Below are 27,015 nucleotides of genomic sequence, written 5' to 3'. Positions count from 1 at the left end.
TGGCCAAATTTAAGGCTTGCAGTGTCCACTGTTGTTTATGTTCACTGATGACTTCTCTCTCTCCCATGGAGCTGCACGCAGCATAGCTTTTTCCAACTTTCTGTCAGCTGGTCTACAGGGAGGAAGTTTTCAGCTCACCTCCAGCTTGATTTATCAGTGATCTTGCAGCCTAAGCATGTGGTGTCTTCAGCAACAGGATCTTACCATCTATTGCTTCTGGAAAACCAAGAGTCTTGACAATAGCCTGTAATGTTTTGGGGCATCAGGGACTTCCCTGGCCAACAACTCCCTGGCAAGTATCCCATCCCTGGTATTGAAATATTTCTAGTAGCAATCTATGGCTTCTGGGTATGCCAATGTCCAAAACAGTAGGTTTCTATATGACTTATTCATCCCTCCTAGATTTTGATTAACCCTTCCCCCACCCTATCCTTACTCCCTCAGTAATCTGTTCTTCTACTTACATATATACAATACCATCCCCTTAAATCCTCCCACCTTCCTCCCTTATAGTCCCTTTCTAGCTTACTGGCCTCTGCTACTGAATTTTAATCCAACTCATATACAAGTCCAATAATTTGTATCTAGGATCCACCTATGAGAGAGAACATGGAGCACTTGGCTTTCTGTGTCTGAGTTACCTCATAAGTATAATCCTTCCCAGGTCCATCCATTTCCCTACAGATTTCATAATTTCATTTTTATTTTTTTCTCAATTTTTATTAACATTTTCCATGATTATAAAAAATATCCCATGGTAGTACCCTCCCTTCCCTCATTTTTATTTACTGATGAGTAGAAAACCATTGTATCAATATACCACATCTTCATTATACATTAATCAGTTGAGGGACATACAGGCAGGTTCCATCTCCTAGCTATTAGGAATACAGCAGCAATAAACATGAGTGTACAAGTATCTCTAAGGCAATGAGATAAATGCCTAAGAGCAGTATAGCTGGGTCATATGGTAAATATATTTATTTCTGTCTCAGGAACCTCCACACTGACTTCCACAATGGCTGTACCAGACCATATTTCCACCAACAGTGTAGAAGAGTTCTCCCTTTTCCACATCCTTGCCAGCATTTATTGTCATTTGTTTTCTTGATGATAGCCATTCTGACAAGAGATGGAATCTCAAAGTAATTTTAATTTGAATTTCCCTCACGGCTAAGGATATAGAACATTTTTTTAGATGTTTATATGTCATCTGTATTTTTTTCTTTTGAGTACTTTCTATTGAGTTCCATAGCCATTTTTCAATTGGGTTGTTTGATCTCTTGTTATTTAATATTTTGAGTTCTTTGTATATCCTAGATATTAATCCTTTGTTAGATGAATAGCTGGGAAAGATTTTCTCCCATTCTGTAGGTTGCCTCTTTGCTCTATTCATGGTGTACTTTGCTATACAAAAGCTTTGTAATTTCATGGGAAGTGGTTGATTATGGTTTTGTTTCCTGAGCAACTGAGGTTATTATATTCAGAAACTCACTGCCTATGCCAATATATTGAAGGGTTTCCCCTACTTTTACCTCTAGCAGTTTCAGAGTTTCAGGTCTGATATTAAGGTCTTTGATCCATTTGGACTTAATTCTTGTGCATGGAGATAAGGATCTATTTTCATCCTTCTACATATAGATATCCAGTTTTCCCAGCACCATATGTTGACGAGGCTGTCTTTTGTCCAGTGAGTACTTTTGGCATTTTTGTGAAAGTTCAGGTGGCTAGAGGTGCCCAGACTTCCATTTGGGTCCTCTGTTCTATTCCATTGATCTACACATCTGTTTTTGTGCCAGCGCCATCCTGTTTTTATTACTATGGCTCTGTAATATAAGTTAAAATCAGGTATGGTGATATCACCAGGCTTATTATTGTTGCTCAAAATTGTTTTGGCTATTTGAGGTTGTTTTGTACTTCCAAATGAATTTTAAGATTTTTTTTCTATTTCCATGAAGAATGTCATTGGAATTATGATGGAGATTTCATTAGATATGTAGATTACTTTTGGCAAGACTGACATTTTCACAATATTGATTCTTCCAATCTAAGAACATAGGACGTCTTTCCATTTCCTAGATCCTGCTGCAATTTCTCTCTTGAGTGCTATGAAGTTCTCATTGTAGAGATCCTTCACTTCCTTGGTTAGGTTTATTCCAAGGTACTTTTTTTGAGGCAATTGTGAATGGGAGTAGATTCCCTTATTTCCCTTATGTTTGTATTAGTATATGGAAAGGCTATTGTTTTCTTTGATCATTTTTTATCCAGCTACACTCCTAAAAGTGTTTATAAGCTCTAACTGTTTACTGGTTGAGTCTTTAGGGTCCCTTATATGTAGAATCATGTCATCTACAAATAATGATAATTTGATCTCTTCCTTTCCAATTTGTGTCCCTTTTATGTACATCTCTTGCCTATTGCTATAGCTAAGACTTGCAGTACTATATTAAACATAAGTGAGGACAGTGGACAACCTTGTCTTGTTCCTGAGTTTAGTGGAAAAGCTTCAAGTTTTTCCCCATTTAGTATTATGTTGGCTGTAGGTTTGTCATAAATAGCCTTTATTATGTTGGGATATGTTTCTTCTCTTCCCAGTTTCTGTAGGTCTTTTACCATGAAGGGATGTTGGATTTTGACAAATGCCTTTTCTGCATCTGTTGAGATGATCATGTGATTTTGCCCTTAAGTCCATTTATATAGTGTGTTTCATTTATCAATTTGTATATGTTGAACCATCCCTGCATCTCTGGTGATGCTGGCTTCAAAGGAGTTTACTAGTATTCCTTCCTTCTCTACTTCATGGAAAATTTTGAGAAACATTGCTCTTAGTTCTTCCATGAAGGTCTGGGGCTGACTAAAATGTTTTCATTTCTGAGAAAGGAAGAGAGAGTGAGTGTGTGTGAATGAGAGAAGAGAGAGAATTGGTGCACTAGGGCCTCAACCACTGAAATCGAACTCCAGGTGCTTGTACTACCTAGTGGGTATGTGCAACCTTGCACTTGCCTCACATTTATGCATCTGGCTAGTGTGTGATCTGGAGAGTCAACATGGGTCCTTAGGCTTCACAAGTAAGTCCCTTAACCACTAGCCCTATCTCCTGCCTGGGAAATTTTTTTATAACTACTTGTATCTTATACTTGCTATAGGTCTATTTAAGTGGTTCATCTCATCTTGATTTAATTTTGTTATGTTATATGTATCTAGGAAATTATCCATTTCTTTCAGAATTTCAAACTTAATGGTGTATATGTTCTTAAAGTATGTCCTTATGATTTTCTGAATTTCTTTGTTATCTGTTGTAATAGTGCCTGTTTCATCTCTAATTTTATTAATTTGTATCTCTTTGCCTTCCCTTTGGTCAGATTTGATAAGGGTTTGTCAATCTTGTTTATCCTTTCAAAGAACCAACTCTTTGTTTCATTGATTCTTTGTATTTTTTTTGTTTCTATTTCACTAATTTCTATTCTAATCTTTATTATTTCTTCATGTCTACTGATTTTTGGTTTGCCTTGTTTTCCCAAGGCTTTAAAATGAAGCATTTAGCTGTTTACTTATGACCTTTGTAATTTGACTTTTTTTTTTTTTTGAGGCAAGCCCAACAGACTGTTTTTGTTTTGTTTTGTTTTTCAATGTGTGTGAGAGAGAATTGGCATACCAGGGACTCCAGTCACTGCAGTCAAACTCCAGATGCGTGTGCCCCCTTCTGCATGTGTGTGACCTTGCGCACTTGTGTCACTGTGTGCCTGGCTTATGTGGGACCTGGAGAGTAAAACCTGAGTCCTTAGGCTTCATAGGCAAGCACATTAACCACTAAGCCGTCTCTCTAGCCCTCCAATTTCTTAATATAGGCACTTAAAGCTATAAATTTCCCTCATAGGACTGCCTTTATTATGCCCCAAAGGTTTTGGTATGTTGTGTTCCCATTGTCATTTGATTCTATGACATTTTAAAATTTCTCTCTTGATTTCTTCATTCACTCGTTCACCATTTAGTAGTGTATTGTTAAGTTTCCATGATTTTGTGTATGTGTTTCTTGATTTGCAATTTAATCCCATTGTGATCAGATAGAGTACAAGGAATTATTTCAATTTTCCTATATTTGTTAAGGTTTGCTTTGTGTCCTAATACATGGTCTATTTCAGAGAATGTTCCATGTGCTGCTGAAAAGAATGTGTATTCTGCAGTATTTTGATGATAATGTTTTGCAGATATCTGTTAGGTCCATTTGCTCTATGATTTCATTTAATCCACATGTTTCTATGTTTATTTTTTGCCAGAATGACCTGTCAGTTATGGGAGTGGGGTGTTGAAGTCACCCACTATAGCTATATTTGGTGTTATCTGTGACCTTAATTCTAATAGTGTTTGATGAAATCAGGAGCCCCCATATTAGGTGCATATATGTTTAGAATTGTAATGTCCTCCTATTGGAGTGTTCTTTAATCAATATAAAGTCACTTTCTTTATATTTCCTAAATAATGTTGGTTTCAAGTCTACCCTGTCAGATATTAGGATAGCAACACCTGCTTGTCTTCTAGGCCTATTTGCTTGAAATACCAATTTTCTTCTTTTCATAGTGTCCATCTTTCATGGAAAGATGAGTTTCTTGAAGGCAACACATAGAAGGATCCTGCTTTTCATTTATTTATTTATTTTTAGGCAGAGTCTCACCCTAGTTCAGGCTGACCTGGAATTCACTATGTAGTATCAGGCTGGCCTCAAACTCATGGCAATCCTCCTACCTCTGTCTCCCCTGTGTTTAAAGGCATGCACCACCACACCCAGCTGGATCCTGTTTTTTAACCCAGTCTGCAAACCAGTGTCTTTTGCTTTGGGCATTGAGGCTGTGGCTATCAAGAGTTCTTATTGAAATGTGTGTATTTATTCTTGCTATTCTTCTTGTTTTGTAGTTATTCTGGTTTTTCTATTACTCTCTTGTATTAACTATTATTTGAGTATGTATTGTTTATTTTTTTTCCTGGTTCCATATTTATGTGCTTTTCTTTCTCTTCAGCATGAAGGATCTTTTCAAGTGTTTTCTTTGGAGCTGGTTTAGTGTTCATAGATCCCTTTAGCCTGTTTTTGTTGTGGAATGTCCATATTTCTCCATCAATTTTGGATGGATAGCTTTATTGGATAAAGTAATCCTGGTTGACAGTTGTTATCTTTTAGAACTTGGAATACATCATTCCAAGCCCTTCTGGCATTTAAAGTTTGTGTTGAATAATCTGCTTTTATCCTGATGGGATTGCCTTTATATGTGACTTGATTTTTCTCTCTAACTGCTTTCAGTATATTTTCTTTGGTTTATGTGTTTTGTAGTTTAACTATAATATGACAGTGAGAGGTTCTTTCCTGATTTCATCTGTTTGGCATTCTATAGGCTTCCTGTATCTGTATGGGCATCACTTTCCCTATTTTGGAAAATTTTCTTCTATGATGTTGTTGAAAATACCCAGTATGCCTTTGAGTGAAATTCTCTGCCTTCTACTATGCCTTGAATTCTTATGTTTGATCTCTTCATAGTGTCCCAAATATCTTGAAATTCCTATTCAGACCTTCCTATTAATTTGTCTTTATCTTTGTTGGAATGTATTAAATCTGCCACCCTGCCTTCTAGTTTAGATAGTGTGACCTTTTTGATCCATTCTACTGGTAAGTCTTTCTACAGAGTTCTCTAGTTGACTTACTCTGTTTTCTATTTCTAGTATTTCTGATTGGTATTTTTTCATTATTTTTATTTCTTTATTCATGTCTTGTATTGACCTCTTTATTTCATTAAATTGGTGTCCTGTGTTCTCTTGGGATTCCTTCAGGAATTTGTTCTCTTCTTTGTTTCCTTTGATTTCTTTGAACATAGATATAATCTTTTTTAAAAAAAATCTTTGTCAGTCATTTCATCTAAAACAGTCTCACTGCAAGTTATTTCTGATGGAGTTCTAATTTTGGTAGAATTGTATTGCCTTTATTTTTTTGTGTTTCTTGTATTATAATGTAGAAATTTTTGCACTTTGAGTTAATTTGATGCTTGGGTTTTCTAATTATCTGCAGTGTTCTTAGCTGTGTAAACCCAATTTTGTATATCTTCAGGGTAGGAGTATAAGGTGCCAGGTGTAGTTCTTACACTCCAAGAAAATAGCAGGAGTGACCCTAGGTGTTGAGTTTGCCTGAAATTCAAGTATTCTACTATGCTGGGTGGAGCAAATTATTATCAAATTCTAAAATTCAACTGAGCAGTATACACATTAAATCAAAACCAGCACAGAGTATTTATGTAAGAGTGGGGATTAAAACAGATAATCTAATAAAGTCAAATTCCCTTAGGTTGCCCCACACCCTTAATGCTGTCAACTGAGAGGATGAGATTTCTGGTCTGAAATTGCTTTTAGGTCATCCTCGGGCCAAGTGAGACCCTGCCCTCAATAATGACAGAAGAAAAGACAAGGCCCTATAAATCAGGAAACATCAAAGGCAACAACGGTCAACACTAAAATGCAGCCTACTTGAGAGTAGTAAAGCCAACAAAGAATATAATATAATAATCAAATCTAACATAACCTGCCCTGACATGGAAAGTGAGATTAGCACTTCTAATGCAGGCCTATGTACCTGACTTTGTGTAACCCTGATACCTTTGGGGATGGCTTCCAATCTCACCATTACTGAGTGCCCACCTTGATCCCTCTCTGTTGCACTGTGCACTTGTTTAGGCTGCTTGGGTCTCTGATTATGGTGTTCTGATTTGCTGTGCTGGACGCTGTGTGGCTGGGGGCTGGGCATGTTGTCTGGTGGTTCATGGCACTGGTGGATGGGGCAAGGGAGGCTGTGCAGGGTGCTTGGAGTTGTACCACATCTGCTTAGCTGGTCCAGGCTGTAATCTTCAGCAGCTGCTCGTCTGGTCCCCGCTGTCTTCCCCTTTGAGTTTCTTGACTTTGCAACAAGGATGATGAGAGTGGAAGATCCCTTCACCTGGCTTCTCCTCCTGCAGCTCTGCACAGCACTGGGCCAGGCAGGCACTGGGATCAGGGCTGCCCGCCTGCAGCAGGAGCCGCTTTTGTGCTTCCTGTTTGCTAGAAGTCCAGGGTCTCTCCCGTTTCTTTGCTGTGTTCGATAACCCCTTAGATACTTTCATTTCTCAGTAGAAGAGTGTATTTTGCTGTTTTTCTGCTCATTTTCTGCCCCTAGGCTGCTTTGGCATAGCTACTATGCTACCAGTTTACCTGGAAGTCCTGGTGTAAGTTCTTAATCTTTGTTGTTGTTCTTCCTTAAGATTTCATTTGACATTCTTGGCCCCGCTGGTGTTTTTCAAATGTGTATATTCATAAATATACACTTTCCACTATTTCTCATGCTTTCCTGCTATCTTTAGGACCATTTTCATGGTCTGAAGAACTCCCCTTGATCATTCTTTTCCTGTGGGTCTGCTGGATAAAAGTTATCTCTGTTGGGGTTGTGTGAATATTTATTTATATTTGATAGACATAGACAGAAAGAGGCAGATAGAGAGAGAGAGAATAGGCACACAAGGGCCTCCAGCCACTGCAAATGAACTCCAGACATGTGTGCCCCCTTGTGCATCTGGCTAATGTGGCTAATGCAGGTCCTGGGGAATCAAACCTCAAACTGGGGTCCTTAGGCTTCACAGGCAAGTGCTTAATCGCTAAGACATCTCTCAAGCCCGATTTCACCTTTAATTTTCAGTGATATATTAGCAAGGTGTAACTTCTAGCTTATTTATTTTTATTTGAGAGCGACAAACAGATAAAGAGGCAGAGAGAGAGAGAGAGAGAGAGAGAGAGAGAGAGAGAGAGAGAGAATGGCTGCGCCAGGGCCTCCAGCCACTGAAAACAAACTCCAGATGTGTGCGCCCTCTTGTGCATTTGATTAACATGGGTCCTGAGGAACTGAGCCTGGAACTGGGGTCCTTAGGCTTCACAGGCAAGTGCTTACCCACTAAGCTATCTCTCCAACCCTTGCTTTGGTCTTAACCATTTTATACTGAGGGATTTTGTGTGTGTGTGTGTGCTTTTCTTGATTGGAGTTCACAGCTTCACAAGACTTCATGAATCTGTGGGCTGGAAGGTGTGGGGAAAATTCTAGAATTGCATCCTCCCATATATTGCTTCTATATGTTCTTCTTTTGCTCATCCTCCAAAATAAGAATCATATATATGTTAATTATTTCCAACATGTTCCATATATTTTCTAGTCTCTGTCTTATTCTCCTTTCGTCTGAATATTAACTATTAGTAACATCATTTCACACATTTACTTTCTGCTAGGTCTAAATATTTAGTTGCACACACCTATTGAGTTTCTAATTTGGGTGGTTGCATTTTTATCTTTTTATTCCATTTATTATTATTCTCGCACAGTTTTTGATTCACTGGTGATATTCTATATCTTTTCATCTATTTACTTGAACATATAAGCCTTGTTATTTTTGAAGTCCCTTGTATTAATTGCTTTTCTCATTGCTGTAATCAAATAGCTAACAAGAAGCAACTTAAGGGAGGAGGGTTTGTTTTGGTTTACAGTTCCACAGGATGTAGTCCGTCATGGGGGAAAGGGAAGGCATGACGGCACAAGCATGAAGTAGCTTATTATGGTTTGTCTGTAGCTAAGAAACAGTGAACAATGAATACTGGTGCTCAGCTGTCTTGTTTTTATACAGCTCAGGATGCCCCAGCCCATGGGCTGTTACCAGCCATATTTAGGGTGGGTCTTCCCACATCAGTTAACCTCATATTGGATTACCTATGGTATTATTTCTAGTACATATTTTTCTTTTCTTCCTTCCTTATTTTAAACACTGTTTGATTCTATCTCCTGGCACACTTGGTAAATTTCAATTAAATGCACTGTATACAAAAAAATTACAAAGCTGGGCGTGGTGGTGCACACCTTTAATCCCAGTACTCAGGAGGCAGAGGCTGAGACTACATAGTGAATTCCAGGTCAGCCTGAGCCAGAGTGAGACCCTACCTCGAAAAACCAAAAAAAAAAAAAAATTATAAATCTACAGATAATGCTATGTTTCTCTAGAGACCATTTCTTTTCAGTTGAATTTTTAGTTCATTTAGGAATCAAAGTAGCTCTAGAACTGGTTTTGGCTTCTGCAAAGCCTAGTCTATTGTAATTTCTCCTTACTCCTAGTGTTAGCCCTTCAGGATTGTCAAATGATACCATGATGTGATTAGTGAAATGGACTCCGACTTTTATCTTTTCAATTCTATCGTTTTCTTGATCCTTTTTGCTTTGCTGTTCAGTCTCTTGCTTTGCTCAGCTGAGTTATTAAATATGTCTGGTGAAATGCCCCTTGTCACTCCAGACTCCCCCTCCTATGCTTCCTTGACCCTCAAATCTGGATACCTCGGTAGCTCTGAGCTGCAGCCTTTGGTTTCCCCTGAAGGACTGCTACAAGCTCTATTCCAGTGCTTGCTGTTTTGACCATGAGCCTTCCTGCATGCAAACCAACAATTGCCCCAGGAAGAAGGTTAGGCCAGTCTCAAACATTTCTCTTCGCTACAGAATGACAACCCTTTGATCCTTGCTCTCCTGCTTGCCTGCCTTTCTTCCTTTCTTCCTTTCTTCCTTTCTTCCTTTCTTCCTTCCTTCCTTCCTTCCTTCCTTCCTTCCTTCCTTCCTTCCTTCCTTCCTTCCTTCCTTTCTTTCCTTCCTTCCTTCCTTAATGGAGACAGAGTCTCTGCAGTATTGCTCAGGCTGACTTCAAATTCATTATCCTTTTGCCTCAGTCTCCTGCATGCTAAGCTCCTAGGCATATGTCCAGCCACTGGTTGCTTTCTGATATATTAGAAAAGCTACTTTTCTACTTGATTCTGCTTTTCTCAGGGTTCTGACTTAAGCCATTTCATCACAGTCACAGTGGGAGTCTGAACTGAGATTATTTAGCCGAATAGGAGAATGCCTTTGGGGAAGGGGTAAGTTTGCCCTTGTCCTTGGCTCTCTGAGGAGTGGTTTGGCATGAGCAGGAGCAGACATGTTGCCATGGTATGCCCATTCTCTCCACACCCCCCCCTGAAATAAATAAGATAAAATAAAATTTAAAAGAGAATGACTATTCAAAAAAAGTTAATAAATAGAGTTTCCCACTGAAGAATAGCTAATGTTAATAAAGGAATTCTGACTTAAAAAAATATTTGTGGGCTTGAGAGATGGCTTAGCAGTTAAGGCATTTGCCTGCAAAGCCAAAGGATCCCATTCAATTTTCTAGACCCACATAAGCCAGATGCACAAGGGGGCACATGCATCTGGAGTTTGTTTGGAGTCGCTGGAGGCACTGGTGTGCCCATTCTCTCTCTCTCTCTCTCCCTTCCTCCTTCCCTCCTTCTTTCTCTCTCTCAAATAAATAAATAAAATGAAATATCATATATGTATATATATAATTTGTTCCAAGTTCTAACAGTTGCCTCTCAAAAATACACATAAGCTTACTGTAACTAAGAAAGACCATTTATATAAAGTTATTTCCGGGCTGGAGAGATGGCTTAGCGGTTAAGCGCTTGCCTGTGAAGCCTAAGGACCCCGGTTCAAGGCTCGGTTCCCCAGGTCCCACGTTAGCCAGATGCACAAGGGGGCGCACGCGTCTGGAGTTCGTTTGCAGAGGCTGGAAGCCCTGGCGCGCCCATTCTCTCTCTCTCCCTCTATCTGTCTTTCTCTCTGTGTCTGTCACTCTCAAATAAATAAATAATTAATTTAAAAAAAATAAAGTTATTTCCTCACAAACTTCTAGCACCTCATGACAACATGACTTCAGGATGAACAATTAATTAGACTCCAACATCAGCTTTCCAGTGGAAGAAATCCCCCTGTCTTAATTAATGGAGGACTGCATTAGGAACAGCTACTCCTTCTCTGACAATTGTGAGAGCATTTCTTCTTGCTGTCATTGTTTGGCCCATGGGAGAATGTTGCTGGCATCACCTGGGAGCAGTGATAAATAGCCTAGGATGTGAAACAGGAGCAAAGAGTGATAATGAGGTCACCTTTCAGCTTGGCTACACCTGCTCATAGGAATGTGGTAAACAACCTCACTTCTTACACTTTTGGCCCTACTCCTGTTCTTGCTCCTTGTCCCAGGGGAAGAAGAAAAATAAATAGATTTATGGCTGGGGCGATGGCTCAGTCAGGACAGTACTTACTGGGCAAGTGTGACAACCTGAGTTCAGATCTCCAGCACCCATGAAAATGCTAAGCATGGTGGCGGGGACCCGTATTCTCAGCACTGGGGATCCCTAGGGCTTGCTGTCCAGCTAAATTATACTAGGATGCTAAGGGTCCAGAAAAAGATATCGAACCTCAGACCCTAGGTCCATTTCTAATTTTAATCAAAGAACTGAATAAAAAAGAAGACTGATAAAGGGAAGAAAAAGGAAGGGAGGAGGGTACTTAATAGGTTGGTATTGTATATATGTAAGTAGAATGATTGAGATGGGGAGGTAATATGGTGGAGAATGGAATTTCAAAGGGGAAAGTATGGGGGGGTGGAGGGAATTACCATGGGATATATTTTATAATCATGGAAAATGTTAATAAAAATTGTGAAAAGATAAAAAATAAAATAATTTTTAAAAAAAAAAAAGAGAAGACTGAGGGCTGGATAGATGGTTTAGCCATTAAGGCTCTTGCTTGTGATGACTAAGGACCCATGTTCTACTCTCCAGATCCCACACTAAGCCAGACATACAAAGGTGAGGAAGGAGCGAGGTCACAGATGCCTACTAGGTGGCACAAGCATCTGGAGTTCAATTGCAGTAGCTGAGGCCCTGGAGTACCAATTCTCTCTCTCTCTCTCTAAAAAAAAGAAAGTTTAAAAAAAGAAGACTGAGGGATGGAGAGATGGTCTTGCAGTTAATGCATTTGCCTACAAAGCCAAAGGATCCCAGTTTGATTCTCCAGTACCCACGTAAGCCAGATGCACAAGAGGACACATGCATATGGAGTTTGTTTGCAGTAGCTGGAAGCCCTGGCGCCCACAATCTCTCTCTCTCTCACTCACTCTCTTTATCTGTCTGTCTTTCTCAAATAAATAAATAAATGAAACATAAGAAAAGAAGACTGAGAAGGATAATTATTAAATTATATTTATTGAGGGATGTACAGAGCCAAGGAAGGGCACCCACGTGGCTAGAGAGCCCCCATGGATGACCTGGGGGTAAAAAAAAAAAGACTGCAGAAAGGGCTGGAGAGATGTCTTAGCAGTTAAGGCACTTGCCTGCCAAGCCCAAGAACCCATGTTCAACTCTCCAGATCCCACATAAGCCAGATGTACAAAGTGAGGCAAGAACAAGGTCATACATGCCCACTAGGCGTCTGGAGTTCAATTGCTGTGGCTGAGGCCCTGGCATGCCAATTCTGTCTCTTTCGCTCACTCTCTTTCTGTCTCTCTGTAAAAATTTTTTAAAAAACTGCAGAAAGAAAAGAGAAAGTTCAAGGAGCTCCTGCCACATGGTGATCTGGGGCAGGTAAAGAAGCCCATGTGGAGAGTAGGGCTAAGGTGCCCTCCCAGCTGGGCACGTGCATAGGGAAAAACTCACCTACAGCTGGAAATCACTACGTGGTCAGAGAGCCTGCCCTCCCCTTGCGAAGGTATTTATAACCTCATAGTAGTGGGCTGTCTTCCAGCTCAGATGAGCCAGAGGGACAGCTGGTTGGTTAGGACTAGGGGCTGCCTCAGGAAGAGGATAGCTCTGACACCAAGTTCCAGGGACTGAACTTGACCAACCACAATGTTTAAATCCTATAAAAGACCTCCCTCCCAAGAGGGGTACTAGTTGTTTGTGGAGAAACAGGTCTAAGGAACTAGGCAAGGTATAAAAACTCAGATCCTCTTTAATTTCTAGCAAGTGCAGACATTCCTGCCTTTTTTACCTTCAGGGGTCCTGTCACCCAAGCTATGCCCCCCCTCAAAACTAGCAGAATCAGTGAGCTCCAGGTTTAATGAAAGATCCTGTCTCAAAGGTAAGGTAGAGAGGGATTGAAGAAGACACCCAACATCTACCTCTGGCCTCCACACACGTGCATACACACATGTCCACATACATATGAACATTTGTGCATTCCATACACATACACATGCAAACAAATATAGATTTCTAAATGACACCTGTGGAAAGCAATACAGGGGCCTGTGTTGTCCCAAGGCCACATGTAAATAAGCAACATGATCTTGGTCCCCTATGGCCTCCTACACATATGTGTGCATGTGCTCACTCACACAGAAACACATCGTATCAAGAAAGCTAAAAAAGATGAGATGCCACAAGGGTTGGAGAGATGGCTTAGCAGTTAAGGCTCTTGCCAGGAAAGTAAAAGGACCCAGGTTCAATTCTCTAGGACCCATATAAGCCAGATGCACATGGTGGCACATGTGTCTGGAGTTCATTTGTACACCCATTCTCTCTCTCTCTCTCTCTCTCTCTCTCAAGTAAATAAATAAAAATAAAATATTTAAAAATAAAAATAAAAGATGCCCCAAGTTACTGCTCTTGGGACCTTTTTGGACATATTCACCACAGGTGTCCATTCTTGCCTTAGTTACTCTTTTCATTGCTGCGTCCAAATACCTGACAAGAAGCAGCTGAATGGAGGAAGGCTCTCTTGTCTCACAATTTAAGAGGTTGCAGTACCTTAGGGCAGGGAAGACAGCAGGAGCAACTTGCAGTCGTGGTGGGGTGGGAGCTTGTAGTCTGGGTTGCTCACATCTTCATGGCTGACCAGGAAACAGAGACTTGGACAGGAAGTGAGTGGATCCTTAACCCTCAAATCCCACCCCCAACCACCCACTTTCTCCAGCTAGACTCCACCTCCTAACGTTAACACAAGTTTCCAAGACAGCACCACCAGCTGAGAACCAATTCAAACACATGAGCCTGTGGTGGACATTTTTCATCCAAACCATGACAACATCCTGCTTTTAGAAGATCACCAACATTTTTGGAAGTTGTTTTGGGAACATGATTTGGTTGAGAAGTGTCTAGAAATGTCATCGGAATGGACCAGGAGGTTGAGCAAATGGAATTCAAGATGGACACTGCTGTGCTTTGGACCAGTGTTCTTTAAAGGACATGTATTAGAGGGTTGGTCCCCAGAATGGTGCTGTTAAGGAGTGGTGGTGCCTCTGGGGGACTGGGGTCTAGTGCAAGGCCCTTAGGTCACTGGGGACATGGCTGGAAAGGAGTTGTGGGGCAGTGGAACCCTGACTGTGAACCTGCCTGCTACACAACACATTCCTACCACAAGGTGCTGACAAAACAAGGGACAAGGACTAGAACTTCCACAACGAAAGAAACCTTTTCTCTATTGAAGGTGATAGGCCCAGGTATATTGTCCCAGACACAGAAGGCTGACTAACGCAGACACCTCACCATGGCATGCCTTTGTGTGCAGAAAACATGCGGAGCAAAATCCAAAAGACAGAAGTCAGGGGGCCCCATTCCTTTCATGCTTAAAGTAATTGATTAGAGAAATGACTTGTAATATATAAACTCAAATCACACTGTTTTTTGTTTGTTTGTTTTTTCAAGGTAGGGTCTCACTCTGGCTCAGGCTGACCTGGAATTCACTATGTAGTCTCAGGGTGGCCTCGAACTTACTGCAATCCTCCTGCCTCTGCCTCCCGAGTGCTGGGATTAAAGGTGTGCGCCACCACGCCTGGCTCAAATCACACTTTAAAGTCAAGGAAGTTGGGCATGATGCTCCAGGCCTATGATCCCAGCTACTCATGAGGCTGGGGCAGGAGGCTTTTTAGTTCAAGACCAATCTACACAGCTTGGCAAGATCCTATCCCAAAATAAAAAGTAAATATCAGGGCTGGACTGTAGCTCAATCATAGAATACTTGCCCAGTATGTATGAAGCCCTGGGTTCAATCCTTAGCACAGTAAATTAGATAAATAATTAAATATCAAAGAAAATATAGCCAAGTTGTAAAAAAAGAAGAAAGAGATGGAAAAAATAGCAGGATTCTTTAAAACAAACTAGTAAAAGGCGTTGTGGTATACAAAGGAAATTTACTCAAGAAGTAAACAAGTTTTGGTCAATATTTGAAAGGAGCTTACTCTATTAGAAAAATGCAAATTCATTCTTTTTTAAAAAAGAATTTTTTAGCATATTGTCAGTGGCTTTTAAAATTAAACGATCTGGACCTGGGGAGAGGGTGCTTGCCTGAGAAGGGCTGAGACCATCTACGTTTGAGTTCCCAGCTCCCATATAAATAGCAAAAGGCTTAAGGAAGGCATGCCTCCAACTGGGTGAGGCAGCGCAGTTGTTGGGACACATTGAGATGCAAAGATTTACCTGGGATTCAGATGGAGATGCTGAGCTGGCCCAGAGGCGTGGTCCTCTGCGAGCTGAAGACAGTTACCCTGGGTTTTGACAAATAGTTGTAATGACCAGAGATGAGTGGCAGGGTGGGGGACAACCTCACCTCCAGGGGGGCTTTCGACAAGAAGGAAGGCAGTGACTCATTGCTGGACATACTCCATACTCCATTTGCACAGACAGATGCACCTCCCGTGGGGGCCATAGCTGGAGGCACCTCTCTGGGTGGCCCTGAAAGAGCCCCTGCTTCTTATCAGCGTGGGCTCTGGCCGGGTAGCCCTCCCCTCATCGCTGCCTTTGAGGACCTAGCTCCAGAGTCCCTGTCTGCTCACTAGGAACAGTTGTGCTGGTTTTCAAGGAGCAATGACGCCCGAAAGGTCAAAGGCAAAACAGAGCTCGATAGCTTGATTCATCTGGCTGCGCACACATGTAGCTGGGTGGCCTTGTACACATCTCTGCATCTCTCTGCGTCTTGGGCTATACATGATGGGGATGATGTGATCACCTCTAAGACTAGGAATCTATGGTGATTCTGTGGGGCTGGTCATCAAGGAGGGTTTCCTGTACATGAAGTTCTGATGGTATTTCTAGCCAAGGAGGTTGGATGGGATGTGAGAAAGGCCTAGGAAGGGACAGAAGATCATGGGATTTCCTGGTGGCATCATTTGGTACGGAGAACTCTGGCACCAGGGTGAAAAGATGATTTCTGCACTGTGTATAATCGATATGTTAATATCACCAATGAAATTCCTCCATAAAATTCAGCTCAGGCGCTGAGGACATGGCCCATGTGGGTCAAGCGTTTGCTACACAAGCATGAAGCAGACGGGATCAGCAAGGCCAGTGGAGACTAACAGGTAGACTCGTGGGTCTAGGAGCTCTGGGTGCAGTGAGAGACTCTGCCTCCGCGAGCGCAGTGGAGAGCGAGTGAGGAAGGCACGCAATGGCCTCCACACACATGCACACTGCACACACATGGGCCACACACATTCAAATACACATCATGCATGCATGCAGACTAAACATATCCACATACAAAAAAAAACTCAGCTCAAAGGGAGAAAAAAAAATTCTGTTTCCTAAGGTGGAGTTAATTCACAGACATGACTAGTGTCTCTTGGGAACATGAGACCTGCCCTGGGGCACATCTCCAAAAGTATCTTGTCCAGGCCTCACAGGGTCCAGAATCCACAAGGTCATGGTGTATGGGATAGGCCTATCCAGAATCTTCTGGATTCTAGACCATCCTTAGTTTCTTGTCTATGTCCTAGGGCTATATCCAGAGCCGACCTCTGTCTTTGCTTGGCTCCAGGTCTTAGTGGCCTGTGTCTCTAGGGTGATCTGATGGCCCCTGAGACTGGGGGTCTGGGGAGGTGAAGAATGAGCCTGGAGGGGCTAAAGGCTGGCACCACTGGGAAGAAGGAGAGAAAGGAAACTGGATTCACCCGGCAAGGGCAGTTCTTGTGCAACATCAGGCCTGAGGCTCTGAGGAATTCCCCAATCCCAAATTCAAACTGGGCCTTTCAGATCATTTGAAATGTGTATTCATTAATTGAGAAACTGAAAATGTCACACTAAACAGTTTGTTGACTGGTATGCAGCTTGAATTTCTCAACATCTTAGGCTGGTCTCCATGGCTCGCCAGCTGCAGGCCTCCTATCAGTCACTTTCTCATCGCTGTGAACAAATACCCAGCCAGAAACAATTTATGGCAGAAAGTGAGTTTAATCTGCCTTACGGTTTGGAGGGGAAGATTTATGGTGAAGAAGGCATAATAGCAGGAACGCAGCTGGACACATCTCACTGGAGTCAAGAAGCAGAGAATGAACAGGAAGGGAGGCCAGGCTGCAGAACGGTACAGCCCGCCCCTAGTGACCCACTTCACTGCTAAAAATGAAAACGTCCCCAAGCAGAACCACCAGCTGGTGCCCAAGTGTCCCAGCACATGAGCCTGTGGGGAGCAGGGCAAATGCTTATAGGGTATCTTATGTCCTCTGCCATGTCTCTTCAGGAAGGCAGGGCTCCATCTTAGCGCTGTCGCTCACTAACGCTGTGACTGAAGACAAGCCATATAAAGTAGGAGTAGTAATGGTCCCCACCTTAGGCGGCTGTGGTAGAAGGAAGTGACAGAATAGACACTGAGCCGAGGACCATACCATGTACTCAGCAGGTAGATACTGAAGAGTATCAGTGTGCCCGATGACGCTGCTGTAACTTGGTGTCCTCCATCCTCTCCCTTTTCCAGACTCCGCAGCAGTACGAGAGAGAATACAACAGCAAGCGGTCAGGCGTGGGACCCAGCAAATTCCATGGGTATGCCTACGATGGCATCTGGGTCATTGCCAAGACTCTGCAGAGAGCCATGGAGACACTGCATGCCAGCAGCCGGCACCAGCGGATCCAGGACTTTAACTACACGGACCACACGCTGGGCAAGATCATCCTCAACGCCATGAATGAGACCAACTTCTTCGGAGTCACGGTGAGTCCTACGCCGCTAAGCTATGTTTCTTTGTGCCCTTGGGGGTCATGCACGCAAAAGAGGGGCTGCTATGCACCTCCTGATACATGATCTGTTCTATGAAGCCACTGAAGGAACTTCCCCTGCACTGCAGGATGGTGAGATGGTTGGAAGGAGGGAAGGGAAGGACGGGAGTGTGCGCGCTCTGACATGCTGGGTTAACGAATCTCGATGACTCTCAGTTAAGGAAGGATGTGGACTGAAAGTGCAGGGGGCAAATGCACTTTATCACCCACGGGGGTGGGAGCTCACAGAAGCTCTGGACAAAGTCAGGTTCAAATCCTGGAATTTCATTTACAAGTTACCTTGTTTCACTCACAAAATGGAAACACTTCCCTTACAAAAGAGATACAAAGATTATCCATTGTGCCAGGCTTGGTGGTTGGTACAGGCCAAGCTACTTGGGAGGCAAAGGCAGGAGGCTGTTAAGGTTTATGAGTTCAAGTACAACTTGGACAATTCAGTGAAACCCTGTCTTAAAATTAAAAGTAAAGTCAGGCATGGTGGTGCACGCCTTTAATCCCAGCACTCGGGAGGCAGAGGTAAGAGGATTGCAGTGAGTTCCAGGCCACCCTGAGACTACATAGTGAATTCCATGTCAGCCTAGGCCAGAGCAAGACCTTACCTTGAAAAACCAACCTAGCCGGGTGTGGTGGCGCACGCCTTTAATCCCAGCACTCAGGAGGCAGAGGTAGTAGGATCGCCATGAGAGTTTGAGGTCACCCTGAGACTCCATAGTGAATTCCATGTCAGCCTAGGCTAGAGTGAGATGCTATCTTGATAAACTAAAATATATAGCTCTATCTCTATCTCTACCTCTATCTCTATCTCTATATCTATATCTACTTGCTATTGTGAGGGCTCCCTGATCAGATCCTCAAGTTTTTCACTGGGGAAATACAGATAATAACATATGTCTTGCATGCAGGCTGGGAAGACTAGCACAGATCATGGTTAATATTTTCCTGAATGTTTATCCAGGGATTCCATGCTAGCCCTACACACAGGGCTAGGTGGTTTAAGTAGATTGAAGCATGTACGTCCGGTGATAGCACCCAGGACAATGCCAGCTCCTGGTCTCCTTACATTTTTGTGCCACCCATAGGAAGCAGATGCTATTATTGTTCACATTAAAGATGAGGAGCCTTCAGGGTCCATTGTGAAAGAGGTGGTGGAAAGAAAAAGCCAAAGGAAGGATAGGACTGCTTACAATGCAATCATTCAAACACAAATTTAGCCTCGATATCCATGACCTCACAACACTTGGTACTACCTACAGAGGACCCTCATAACAGGAGGAAAAGATGATGACATCAAAAAAAAAAAAAAGGCTAATTGAGAGGGAAATAGATATGATGAAGAGTAAATTTGTGAAGGGTATAGTGGGGGAGGTAAGGGAATTGTCATGGTTTATTTTCTATAATTATGGAAGTTGTCAGTTTAAAAAAGTTTAAAAGGGGCTGGAAAGATAACTTAGTGGTTAAGGCGCTTGCCTGCAAAGCCAAAGGACCCAAGTTCAGTTCTCCAGGACCCATGTAAGCCAGATGCACAAGGTGGAACATGCATCTGGAGTTTGTTTGCAGTGGCTAGAGGCCCTGGCATGCCCATTCTCTCTCTCCCTTTTTCTCTCTCAAATAAATTTTTAAAAAATATTTAACTTTATTGTTAGAGTTTTGTTTTTTTTTTTTTTTTAAATTGAAGAGCCTAGAACATGGAGCTTTAGACAGCTAGTCAGGCAGCCCTGCATTGGAACCTGGGTCTAGGCCTTCATAGCTGCCAGTCACTGCGTTCTTGGCATGGAAATGGCTCTGTGTCTCGTGGTGCTGTATATGCCACAGACCTTCTTCCAAACAAATAAAGGAAGTGTGCCTGAAGGATGGGTGACTGGGTGCTCTTCTGAATTCTCAGCCATTTAGAACACCAGACTGTTCTGGGGTATCAGGGGGGCTGGGGAAATGACTTGGTGAGTAAAGTGCTTCCCTAATGCCCACATGAAAAGCTGGGTGTGGTAGCATCCCCTGTAATAACAGCACTGGGGAGGCAGAGATAAGAGGATCCCTGAGATTTGTTGGCTAGCCTCTCAAATCAGTGAGTCTCAAAATAGAAGGAGGGGAGCAATGGAGAAAGACATCTGAGAAAGACCTCTGGCCTCTATATATGCACATACACACACACATGAATACATACACAAAGAAAAACAGATATGAGGAGATATTTAGGGAGTTCACTCAGGATTGGAGGGTGTGTTCAGGATGCTAGTGGTGTGGTGGGTTCGTCAACACAGGAGCTTCACGTGTACACAGTGGTGCGAATGTCATCTAAGACAGGCTCTTTGTCTTGGACCCTGTGGCCCAGATATGGGGATGAAACCTGAACAAAACTGAAATTGAAAGGTTAAGCGTGGTCAGAACCGGGAGGTGTTTCCACCAGCCTGAAGGCATGGCTGCAACCTCTGTGGAAAAGCCAGGGAAGGCTTCTCGGAAGGACTGGCATTGGAGCCTTGCCTTGAGTGGTGGTAGGTGCCGTATGTGCACAGATAGCTGGTGGCCTGATCAGATGGCGCATGCTGGAAGTGTGGGGTGGGGACAAGAGAGTATACAGTCACCTGAACTGGATGATGGGGCTGGGAAGATGAAATTGGGGCCTACCTCTGAAGGGACAAGTTAAAGAGGCCGGCCTAATTCTTACAGAACAACTACTGAATGTGGTTGGTATCACCCAGGAGCTTTTTAGAAAGTCATGTTCTTGGGCTCAGACCCACTGAATCGGGCTCTGGGGATGGGGCCCAGGCATCTAGCTCCTTCACACCCCTCCAGTGATTCTAGTGCATGCTAGGTCTGAGCATCATTGCTCTGGCTGGTGGGAAGCTCTGAGGCTTGCTAAAAGAGAAGTTGGTTTCCAACATTCCTGGGTAGAGAGACCTAAACACAGACATCCACTCCCACATTCAGACGTAAAGATTCTGTGTGATTATTGGCCAAGTACATTTTTATAGCACAGCCTGGATCCAGGCTAGAAACATAGCATCTTTCCTCAACTATAGTTTAAAATGTCTTTATCCTCAGAACCCCTTGTTATAAAATCCCACCCAGAGCCAAGTATATAAAACTGATTTAAACCAGGGCAGCAGAGTCCAGCAGATCCCTGGGGCCACTGGCCAGATGATCTAGCCCAGTGGAAGAGCTCAAGCCCAATGAGAGACCTTGCCTCAAAAAGGAATGGATGGCTTGCCTGAGGATGCCACCCAAGGTTATCTTCTGACCTTCACAAGCATGGGCAGACACGTGCATGGGCACCTGCACACATGTGCACCCACACACATGTGAATACACACATGCATGCACACTGGATACACATACATACAGAGTCAATGTGATGGCATATGCCTATAATCCCAGGATTTAGGGGGCAGAGATAGGAGCGTAATGAGTTCAAGGCCAGCCTGAGCTACATAGAGAGAGCCTGTCTCATAAAAATTAGAGGGGAAATAAACACTTTGAAGAGTAGCATCTCGGTTAGCAGAGGAGCCCCGACCCAGCCTGTCCAGCCCTCTCCCCGCAGCCCCTCCCTCAGTCCCCTCGCAGCGCCAACTCATCACACTCAGAGCGGGGTAGCAGGGGACAGAATTGCTTCGAGCCGTGGGCACGCTTATTTCTGGGTTTGCTCCTTGTTAGGAGAATGAGTTCACGCTACCCTGATGATGGAGGGCTGCAGAAGCTCAGAAGCGTTCCACTGTTTTCCCCAATCCCAGAACTCAGCACTTTGCCTCGGAGCCTTTGCGCAGCTTCCAGGAAGATCATTTATAACCCTTCTAAGAGCACTCTTTCAACTAAACCAAATAATCGCTACTTGATGAGCAATTAGCTAAGACTGCCTAAAATGCTTTCCAGGGCTTGAAGATGAATTTCTTTTCAATGGGAAATTCCTTGATGCCTGCTCCAGTCTGTGACTCATAATTCAGCAAATGTCAGACCTGAATGCAGTCTTAAAGGTCCTCAAATCCAAGGCTCTCATATTGCAGGTGAAATTCTGAGATCTAGGGTGGGGGGGGAAATGACTCAGTCACAGTCCCCCAGCAATGAGATTTAGCAGAGCCAAGATGCTAGACAACCCGTCTATACAGCAACCCCTCTATCCAGCCCCCCCTTCTCTCCCAGTGCCCTTCTCTCTGTGAGAGTCCCCTTTTATTGAGAAAGGCTGCAAAGTGAAACCATTTGGTACTTTGTTTTATCTCCCACTTGTTCCCTTTGTCATATATTAATATGCACCTGGCATTGGGTTGCAGACAGGTTTCATTAAAATTGTCTTCCAATCGCCAAAAACAGTGTGTCTTCTGACACAATAAGAAATGCGTCTATGGCCTAAGGAGACCACAGAAGGCCAAGTTCAGCCTATCAATAGAGAGTTAGGGAGGAACGGAACAGGATGGTGAAAATAAATTAGAGCATTTTCCATTTGCTATAGGGTTTTCATTATGTGCACACACGGTCTCCATTTTTCCACTCTCAGGCAGACACTTTATTCTTGGTCACCCTCATTCCGTATGTTTACTATACGGAAAATCGTTTAAATGCATTAAATTAATTATATCCATGACTCAGTTCCAGTTGATTCAGTGTGTGCACTCTGCTGGAAGTGTGGCCCGGGCTTCCTGGCTGGCATGTTGATGAAGAAATTTCTTTTATGAATCCCAGGAAGGACATCCAGCTTAGCTTGGGGCCCAGCTTCGTTACATCTGCTTGGAAGCCCTCATGCCCACCAGCTCCTCCAGAGCCCACAGAAATGGACATCAGTGTCTCTGCTGGGGGGGCGGTGCACCTCTGGCTTTGGAGGATTTGCATGGCACAGAAATCCCATGATGCTCCTTCACCTAGAACGCTTCTTCTGCCAACATGAGTGGGAAACTTGGGGAAGAATTGTCCATGGAGGTCTAAAATGCTCAGAGAGCACTTAGGATCCACTTCTAAAGGGTATAGAGATTTGGCATGCACCTCAGCCCTGATTTCTGAATGTCTAGAATGCTTGAGACGCTCCCAGGGAGCTTTGTTGAAATTCAGGTGCTATACTCTAGACCTGGTCATCTACTGGTCTTTTAGTAAGGCCCAGAAATTCATTTTTCTAGTAAGCCTCTGGGTGATTGCCAGGCAGCAACCTTCAGAATCACTTGGGACTATATACACAGAGAGACAGAGAGAGTTTGTGGCCCTATATTTATGTGTTTAGTTGATTATTTGATCCAGTGTTAGGATATTGCTTTTTTTAATTTTTAAATTTTTATTAACATTTTCCATGATTATAAAAAAAATATCCCATGGTAATTCCCTCCCTCCCCCCTGATACTTTCCCCTTTGAAATTCCATTCTCCATCATATTACCTCCCATCTCAATCATTGTACTTACATATATATAATATCAACCTATTAAGTACCCTCCTCCCTTCCTTTCTCTTCCCTTTATGTCTCCTTTTTAACTTACTGGCCTCTGCTACTAAGTATTTTCCTTCTCACGCAGAAGCCCAATCATCTGCAGCTAGGATCAGCTAGGATCCACATATGAGAGAGAACATGTGGCACTTGGCTTTCTGGGCCTGGGTTACCTCACTTAGTATAATCCTTTCCAGGTCCATCCATTTTTCTGCAAATTTCATAACTTCATTTTTCTTTACCGCTGAGTAGAATTCCATTGTATAAATGTGCCACATTTTCATTACAGTGTTAGGATATTTCATTGCACTATAGCAGACCCTGTGCCGGGTGTGCAGAGCGGAGAGAGGAGAAATGCATGGTCCTGCCCTGAAGATACCCTTACCCCTGTCTTCTGGGCTAAAGGACAAATAAATGAAGCATTACTTGGCAGTATCCAAGGTCCCCTGGAGGGAAGGCCATGGCTCCTTTAGGAGAGTAAAGACCAAAACACCACTTGCCATGTTCTTGGAGTTCAGTAAGCAAATGTAAGAGATCAGTAATCGACATGTCCCTGTGAGTACATTCCTGTGCCATGTGCAAATCACTGTTCAGAACTGCAGGGCTCAATAGACTCTTTGAACTTGGTTTTCCTTACAAAGATGCACTAGGTTCATTGACTGGGCCTGACAGCTGTTGCAGTCAGGTTCACATTGCTGGCAGAAATCACCCGACCAAGAGCAGCTGTGGTGGGGGAGGAAGAGGTTTATTTTGGCTTATGGGCTCAAGGGGGAAGCTCCTTGGTAGCAATGGAAAATGATGGCATGAGCAGAGGGTGGGCAGGAGAGTGTGCCAAACAAAGGCAAGGGGAAACTGGCTATAACACCCATAAGCTCACGCCCAATAATACACTGCCTCCAGGTGCTGTTCATTGCCAAATCTCCATCAGCTGGGAACCTAGTATTCAGAACACCTAAGTTTATGGGGGACACCTGAATCAATCCACCACAACAGCCCTTCAAAACATACCTGGAGACATTTGCCAAGCAAGCAGATGAAAACCAAAGCCAGACTTTCAGAACAACCTCCAAGTGGATAAATGTACTCAGTATCTGAGACTGAAATAACATTGCTCATTCCACGATACCCCCTTTGGCAGAGCATTCAGATTACTCTTTTTTTCTTTTTTCTTTTTTAGTGTGTATAGAATGTGTGTGCATGAGGAGGCCAGAGTACAGCCTCGGTTGTTATTCCTCAAGTACTGTCCCCTGACCTGGAGCTCACCAAGTAATGTAAACAGGCAGAGCAGTGAGCCCAGGGGATATGCCTGTCTCTGCCTCACCAGCCCATGCCACTACACCTGGTGAGCACTTTGCCAACTGAGTTGTCTTCCTAGCCCCAATTAATCTTTTAGAAGTCATCAAATTTAGTTTGTAGCATCTACTAAACTAAATTGACAGCATCTCCTTTTACATCAGATAACAGTGTGACACATACAGAGCTGTCCCCACGTTTCTCAGGCTGTGCATGCCATGTGGCTTCCAGGAGCAGCTTCCCAAAGGGACATAGCAGGAGGCTCCTGGTATATCTTGAAAAGAAGATTCTGTTCTTGCTAAGCAGTTTCCTGTGATTTCCCCCTCACTCCCGTGGGTAGGTTCGGAACAGAAGCCTTCCTAGCTGGAAGGGGGCTGACCTGTACACTCCAGACCATAGATCCGTCCTTCGCCCTCGGCCAGCCTCTCATAACCAGCTGTGGGTCTGGTTTCTCAGAGCAACATCTGTCCCAGAGGCCATCCGCTAAGTTCAGACCCTTCACCTTTGCCAGCTCTTTGCCCCACAGTGACCTCATCAAGAGAGCGAGGAGAACTGCATGCCTCAGCACAGAGTTCTGCACCCGCGTGCTTTGTTGCTGGTCAAGAGGAATCCAGCCTTAGCCAGCATAACTCTTAAAGTTGTTATGTGAAATTTTCAAATTATCTCTACTAAGACTCAGGTATTGCCCACTGTCACAATCTTACCCCAGCCAACAAAAAGAAAACCTCATAAAGCCAGTTCAGTTGAAATTCCAAGTAGTCTGAGTAAGGTAGGCAGCAGGAGAAAGTTCACAGGCTCACCTCATCCCTGGGACAGCGCAATATCCCAACATGCCACTCCCACTGCTGTCTGGCACTGATGACAGACATTTTTTTTTTTTCTAGAGAATTTCACACATGCACATATGTGTGAACACAGTTAAATGCATCTTTGAGGGCTGGCCTGTCTCTCCTGCCTGTCTGATATTATGGGTTGCTGGTTTTATTTTCCAGTGTACTATACAAGCTAAATGTCATGCTTCCCACTAGCCACATATTTGTGTCTATATTTGACACGCTCACTTAGCTCAGAGGAGTGGGTTTTTTTTTAAGTGAATTTGATTGAGATAATAAATCGCATTAGAGGGCTAGGGAAGTGGTTAAAGGTTTTTGCTTGCAAGCCTGTCAGCTTGAGTTCAATTCCCCATCACCTACACAAAACCAGACACAAAGTGGCACATGTGTGTGATCAACATACCTGCAGCAATGGGAGGTGGACCCAAGAGAATCTGGAAGCTCACAGGCCAGCTAGACTGGCTTACACACAGCAACAAAAACAAAACGAAACCCAGCAAAGCAGACCCTGTCTCAAGGAAAGTGGAAAGAGAGGACAAGTACCCCCGAGTTGTCCTCAGACCTTCCATATGTATATCACGTTATGAGCATGGCCGTGTACACACACACACACATATATCATATACATACAGTTACATCCACATACATAATAAGAGTAAAAAGGACTGGGCGGGTGTGATGGCGCACCCCTTTAATGCCAGCACTCAGGAGGCAGAGGTAGGACGATCACCAGGAGTTTGAGACCAGCCTGGGCCCTGCCTCTTAAAAGAGAGAGCGAGAGAGGGAAAACTCTACCAATCTGAAATTTGCTGGTTTTGAAGGAGCAGTCCATTGACCAGCCATGACCCTGTCCCCCTAGACTAGTGTGGTTCTGCCTGACCCTTGGCTTTCGGCTTTCGGCTGTCACTCGAGAGCTTCTCTGGAGCTCTGCAATAGGCCAAGTGTAACGTGTGCACCGGTGTCCCAGAGACCTCTGCTGGCTCCTGATGCCACTCAGTGTCTCGTGCTGAGCTCCCTCTCACCAGCCTTCTTTGGCTGTTACCAAGGATCAGCCATAAATCCTTAGAGAAGTTATGATGCTCCCCACGTGACCCCACCCTACTCCAGAGCACAGAGGCACAGGGAAGCAGCAACACACACACACACACACACACACACACACAGGCGTGCGAGCTTAACGTAGAAGGCACCTTGAGAACTCAGCCTCCTCTCCTCCATGCCCTCAAACCAGCCACCCTCAGACACAGGAAACGAACCAGAACTGTGGCTGTGAACAAGGCAAAAATAGGCCCAGCGCTGTAGCTCACGGAGCTGTGTGGCCTCACTGCTGTGTGCCTCCGTTTCCTCTCTGTAAAGTGGAAGCTAGTATGTTCCACTTCAAAAGATTATTGCGAGAAATAGCAATAGCATTTAGCACCCACTACTGCATCCTTCTTTTTGCAGTTATTAATGTAATCACTGCTCTAATGAGGGTGAGCTTTTGAAGAATAAGGATCATGCAATTGTTACCAGTGGTCTCTGGGTGCTTCCAGGCTCTTGTTTAAAGAATTGGAACAGCCAGGCGTGGTGGCACACACCGTTAATCCCAGCACTTGGGAAGCAG

The 27,015-nt window shown here is 43.6% G+C and overlaps 1 protein-coding gene across 2 annotated transcripts in view; it reads left to right on the top strand.

Moving 5' to 3' along the window:
* The window catches only part of Gabbr2 (gamma-aminobutyric acid type B receptor subunit 2), a 439,836-nt gene that overhangs the window by 244,408 nt on the left and 168,413 nt on the right, over positions 1–27,015 (top strand). For both annotated transcript variants that reach the window (XM_004656955.2, XM_045141789.1), the window contains exon 7: positions 17,588–17,824. In XM_004656955.2, coding sequence (XP_004657012.2) covers positions 17,588–17,824 — 237 coding nt within the window. The remainder of the gene's footprint in view (positions 1–17,587; positions 17,825–27,015) is intronic.

This window comes from Jaculus jaculus, chromosome 1, assembly GCF_020740685.1.
Source record: "Jaculus jaculus isolate mJacJac1 chromosome 1, mJacJac1.mat.Y.cur, whole genome shotgun sequence".
NCBI classification, from domain to species: Eukaryota; Metazoa; Chordata; class Mammalia; order Rodentia; family Dipodidae; genus Jaculus; species Jaculus jaculus.
Note: the sequence above shows the minus strand (reverse complement) of the source record. Positions and strands in the feature narration are given on the sequence as shown.